General features: G+C 40.1%; 1 protein-coding gene across 1 annotated transcript in view; it reads right to left on the reverse strand.

The window, feature by feature from the left end:
- Positions 1-4,439, reverse strand: part of tars1 (threonyl-tRNA synthetase 1) — a 35,824-nt gene extending 31,385 nt beyond the window's left edge. Inside the window, exon 1 of the mRNA XM_034170982.1 lies at positions 4,291-4,439. Within this exon, the coding sequence (XP_034026873.1) occupies positions 4,291-4,350 (60 nt within the window). The 5' untranslated portion in view covers positions 4,351-4,439. The remainder of the gene's footprint in view (positions 1-4,290) is intronic.
- Positions 4,440-6,191: the final 1,752 nt, after the last annotated feature.

Below are 6,191 nucleotides of genomic sequence, written 5' to 3' on the forward strand. Positions count from 1 at the left end.
ATGTATTTTAATGATAAGGGTCTATTGTGGGTCTTTAGTTTAGGCACAAATGAGTTTGCTGTGACCTGCAATGGTCTTCCCATTGAATCTCTGTGATATTTAAGTTGTTTATATGTTGTTTAAAGGTGTTTTAGTGAAAAAACCCTATTTTGGTGGCCATCTTGGATAACTGGCTTGAGGCCAGTTTTTATTTTTGGGAACATCCTGATTGTGTTTTATTGTGAATATTTGATTGATTGATAGATTGTGAATATTTTGAAAATCAGGATAAAATATCAATAATATACCTTACAGTAAAAAAGTCACATGTAAATTCACAGTGTCTTTTTTCCATGAAAGTCTAGATTAATAAAAACTCATTTACATTCTTGTGTAAATTCATGTAAATCCATTCAAAGCCACAATGTATTTTTTCGATTGAGAGAAAGTCTAGATTAATAATAAAAAAAGAGTCATATAATCTCGTCTAAAATCCTGTTTGAACAGCACAATGTTTATTTTCCAGGGAGAGAAAAATTCTTACCGTGTTTGCTGAGGCCACAGTTCGCTTTTCCCTTTTATCTTTCAGATGTGTTCATGAAGCCAGCGACAATTACAAGGATTCCTGTCCTTATCAAACTTTTTTCAAACCGTCTTTCTTGCCATCTTCGCTCTGATGTTGTTCCTTGACACAGACATGCTGTAAAATTCTTCTTTTAAAAACTTGAGAGCTCTAAAGATTTGCGTTTAGCTTAAGCATCTTGCAGTAGCCAAACAGCATTGCCGCAGCAACCACCCAGTCCCGCTTTACAACTGTCACAACAGCTACGCTTTGAGTGTCATTTTCCCCTCTGTGAAGTTCTGCGGATCCAAGGACACAGATTTGTATCTGTAACACACAGATCAGTGTCCGTGGACTTATAAAACTTGCACAATGTCATAAAAAAAAAAGGTAATGCTTTGCGATAGGCATTTTAAAAACTCAGTGACAATTACAATTACAGAGTACAACACTAACACCACCACCCCCCTCCTCCCCATGATGAAATCCACAGAATCCCTCGGATCCGCTGAGTTTTCACAGCCCTGTAATTTACTTTAGGGGGTTTCCCAATACATGCATTTGTACTGAACTGTACAGTACACAAGCATTGCTTCTGTGCACAGAACTGTTTCAGGGCTGGTGTCGCAGACCAAATGGTCCCCCCTAAAAATCGGCCTGCCCTGCCTTTACTGCGCATGCGTCATCAGCCGCGGTTCACGGATTATCACATTTCTGCTTCAAACTGCACTCCAGTCATCATCAATCTCAGCGACAGATATCTGAAAGCTTTTGTACAACAATCACTTCCACATGAATTCAGCATTATTTCACCATAAAAGACGGATGAAGCGATCAGAGCGCCGCAGCTAAACCAGCTGCTAGCTGATGCGTTCACTGCGTGTCGGTCATTTCAAAGCGTCACAGAATTTTGTAGAGTTTCTGCTTAAAACAGCCTCGTTTCTGCTTAAAATTGAATGATTTAAGAGGTTTTACTTTTATCATCCGATGGTTAACAATCCCATTAATCCATTTGATCGCTTTGGGTGAAGAGACTCCGTCTCAGACGTGCTGCTGTGGGTCCAAAATGAAGCATACGCAGTGAAGCAAGGTAGACTGATTTTTAGGGGGAGGGCGGTCTGAGACACCGGCACAGCAAAAATAAATAAATAAAAATTTAAATTGTGCATTTTGTGATAAAAACACCAAACTTGGCAAAGGTGAAGCCTATTACTCTGATGTAATCAACAAAAACATGCAAAACTCAAAGTTCTTGTTCAACATGTGGCAACACTTATACATGGACAACCACCTGTAAGGCGCTCTCCTTTTACAGCACAAGATTTCTTAGATTGCTTCAAGAAGAAAATAGAAGGCATTAGGTTAAACATATCCCAGCATGCCTTAACTTAGCCACTACACCCTGCTATTGAGGTGAGCGCATCACTGAGGTATTACCTAGATTTACAGAATTTGATAGCGTCTCACTTGGCATTCTGATGAAACTTATAACGACTACAAAAGTACAACATACTTATTTGATCCAATAGGTACGGTCGGGCCTACGTCACTTACGTGTAGTTACGGTCGACATTTTGAGTCGCAGCTGAAAACAAACTGTGTGCGCACTCACAACCATTGTTGATATAGTCGTCTTTACTGCTGTTTATTCACAAAGGCCTGCCGATTTGGTCATGCCAAATGGCATAGGTACTGTTGGACATCCGGGCCCGATGTGCGCACACATAGCAACACGCATAGTAACCAGCGAGCCGCTGAAAACAAACCGCCGTCATGTTCATTTCCTACTTGACGTCCATCGCGCTCACATCGTTCTGACACATTTTTTTCTACTTAATATACACCAGTTTTCACAGAGAATGCCACAATCGTGTGCTGCAGTACTAGTGCTTCAAAGGCTGTGGAACGCTAGAGCCGCAGCCAAAGCAGAAATGTGAAGCGTCTCGACCAGCCACGCCCCAGGCCAATGAGGGCGAAGTCAAAACTTCATCTCGGCTCAACTCCTGCAGCTGCCTCTCTTGGTGAACCTGCTACAGCGGTAACCTTACCAAGAGTTCCTGCCTCCAGCTGACCTGAGTGACCATGAGGACTCGCCTTGTCCAACGTCACATGATTACGTTAACATGGAACAGGTGTCCTAGAAGGAAGACTCTCTTGGTGAACCTGCTACAGCAGTAACCTCACCCAGAGAGTTCCTGCCACCAGCTGACCCGAGTGACCATGAGGACTCGCCTTGTCCAACGTCACATGATTACGTTGACATGGAACAGAGTTGGAACGCCCGAGAGAAGAAAACTCACAGCTGAAGACAGAATCCGTTCCTGCGAGCCGAGCAGAATGAGGAGAGAAGCAGAATGTGGCGCTTTGGAAGCTCGAAAAAAATGCACTTTTTGATCTTTTAACTTATCGTGGTTGGTACAGCCAACTGCAACACATGATCGTGGCATTCTGTGTGAAAACTGGTATATATTAAGGAGAACAAGCCGTGGCAGAACGCTGCAAGCATGATGGATGTCAAGTAGGAAATGAGCGTGACAGCGGTTTGTTTTCAGCGGCTCACTGGTTACTATGTGCATTGCTATGTGCGCGTGCATCAGGGACCCGGATGTTCGACCGTACCTATACCAACAAAACTGTTGAGATTATTCTGTTAGCTGTCTGATCCATAAAATACCAGAAAATGGTGAGAAATGTCAACGTTTCTCAAATCCCCAGACAACATCCTCAAATCTCTTATTCTGTCCACAATATATTCACATTTAAGAAACTGAAATCAGAGAATTTGGATATTAAAATAAATAAATGAGTAAATAGATTAAAACAATTAATTACCAAAATAGTTGAAATGGAAATAAGAATAATGCATAAAGTGTAAAACGCACTTAATAGTAGTGTATTTTACTTTTTTGTAGGTATGAAAATGTGTTTTCCTAACATCAAGAGTATTGTGCTCAATGTTTTCCACAGATCATCACATTGGTGATTAAAACGGATTGAGAACATTATCCAAACTATTGTGAAGTAGTACTGCAAGGTGACGGTCTTTTCTTGCATCTGTAGGGGTGGGGAAAGGTGGGAAATTTATAGGCTACCACGTATTTGATTATTAGCAGGTAATCTAACGATATTTCCTATTACATGTGGTGAAAATTCCATGTCAATAACCCCTTTAGAAATATATTTACTGAGAAAAATGGTGACGTGTTAAATACTTATTTTACCTGATGTACATGCTCTGATTAATTTTGTTTTTTTCCCGTTTTAATGACCATTGAAAATAACTTTGAAGCGTTTCGAAATAGTTTCTAACATTGATTTAGGGTGTTTTTTAAAAAAAAAAAAAATAAAATAAAAAAATCAGTGTAACGTTTTTTTTTTGTTTTTTTTTTTAAAAGACCACCTCGACAGAACGTTAAAGCAAAACCAAGCAGTTCATGGGAACCTTCAGTGTTTCTCAAATGATCCGCACACACGAAAGCCCAAAAAAAAGTATCTCACCCAAGCTCCAACTTTGACAGCTAGTGTGACTTTACTGTAAAAGTATCCCGATTGTTCCCACAAAATTACAATAAGACGGACCGGTTTGATATCATAAAACAAAACTCAGATTAAATCTATAAAACATGTTGAGAATTAACGTCGAGCGAACTGATGAAGCTAGGTTAGCAAGCAGAATGTAGCTGGCTACTGTTCAAGCTAGCTGCTACAGTGGCTTACATTACTTAAAAAAAAAAACATCAACTCATCACCTTTTCCCTTTCGTCCACTTGTAAACCGCTCATTTTGTCCGCAAGATTTTGTTCAGTCATAATGAGTTTTAACAGGACCGGCGAAAATGAAGCACAAGCAAAGTTATGACGATTCCCGGATATGGTGATTCTGATGCAATGTTACCAAGAACCCGACTTCCGGTAGTGGCACAACTGGCTATTTTATTTTACTTTATTTAGGCCAAATTCTGATAAAAAATTTTTTATCATATATATATATATATATACACTCAACAAAAATATAAACGCAACACTTTTGGTTTTGCTCCCATTTTGTATGAGATGAACTCAAAGATCTAAAACTTTTTCCACATACACAATATCACCATTTCCCTCAAATATTGTTCACAAACCAGTCGAAATCTGTGATAGTGAGCACTTCTCCTTTGCTGAGATAATCCATCCCACCTCACAGGTGTGCCATATCAAGATGCTGATTAGACACCATGATTAGTGCACAGGTGTGCCTTAGACTGCCCACAATAAAAGGCCACTCTGAAAGGTGCTGTTTTATCACATAGCACAATGCCACAGATGTCGCAAGATTTGAGGGAGCGTGCAATTGGCATGCTGACAGCAGGAATGTCAACCAGAGCTGTTGCTCATGTATTGAATGTTCATGTCTCTACCATAAGCCGTCTCCAAAGGCATTTCAGAGAATTTGGCAGTACATCCAACCAGCCTCACAACCGCAGACCACGTGTAACCACACCAGCCCAGGACCTCCACATCCAGCATGTTCACCTCCAAGATCGTCTGAGACCAGCCACTCGGACAGCTGCTGAAACAATCGGTTTGCATAACCAAAGAATTTCTGCACAAACTGTCAGAAACCGTCTCAGGGAAGCTCATCTGCATGCTCGTAGTCCTCATCAGGGTCTCGACCTGACTCCAGTTCATCGTCGTAACCGACTTGAGTGGGCAAATGCTCACATTCGCTGGCATTTGGCACGTTAGAGAGGTGTTCTCTTCACGGATGATGCGATGGAGATGTGTTGCACTGCATGAGGCAAATGGTGGTCACACCAGATACTGACTGGTATCCCCCCCAATAAAACAAAACTGCACCTTTCAGAGTGGCCTTTTATTGTGGGCAGTCTAAGGCACACCTGTACACTAATCATGGTGTCTAATCAGCATCTTGATATGGCACACCTGTGAGGTGGGATGGATTATCTCAGCAAAGGAGAAGTGCTCACTATCACAGATTTGGACTGGTTTGTGAACAATATTTGAGGGAATTGGTGATATTGTGTATGTGGAAAAAGTTTTAGATCTTTGAGTTCATCTCATACAAAATGGGAGCAAAACCAAAAGTGTTGCGTTTATATTTTTGTTGAGTATACGTATATATATGTATATATACACACACACACGCAAATAGAGATATATCGATCACTTCTTTACATGTCAGTTCTGGCTTAGTGGTTAGTAGTGGTCTGCAAGATTTTATATCGATCCCATACCAAGTAAATACAGGGCCAGTATTGCCGATACTGATATTGATACTTTTTAATAATTAAGGTGGATGCGTCATGTAATTGATAAATCTGAATGTATTTTCATGGGATTTCTCTGTGATTTTACTCTTTGGATTATTAATTAGCTAAAACCCAGGTCAGAATTTGGGCAACATTTATAGGTAAATAGAAAATATTGTATTATCATTATAAACGTTTTTGTTCAGAAACAATAGAACAGTAACAAAACAAATTTTCCATATACATGATCATGTCTGCATTTTTTTTTCTTCAAGTGCACAAAATTATCACTCAACAACAAATTCAAACTTTTTTCCAGGTAGAGTTGTTATAGTTGACCCAGAAACTGACAGACAGGGCCCAAAGTGCAGACACAACCTGGAGACAGAAAATGGTTTC

The sequence above is a fragment of the Thalassophryne amazonica genome, chromosome 5 (genome assembly GCF_902500255.1).
Source record: "Thalassophryne amazonica chromosome 5, fThaAma1.1, whole genome shotgun sequence".
Lineage (NCBI taxonomy): Eukaryota > Metazoa > Chordata > Actinopteri > Batrachoidiformes > Batrachoididae > Thalassophryne > Thalassophryne amazonica.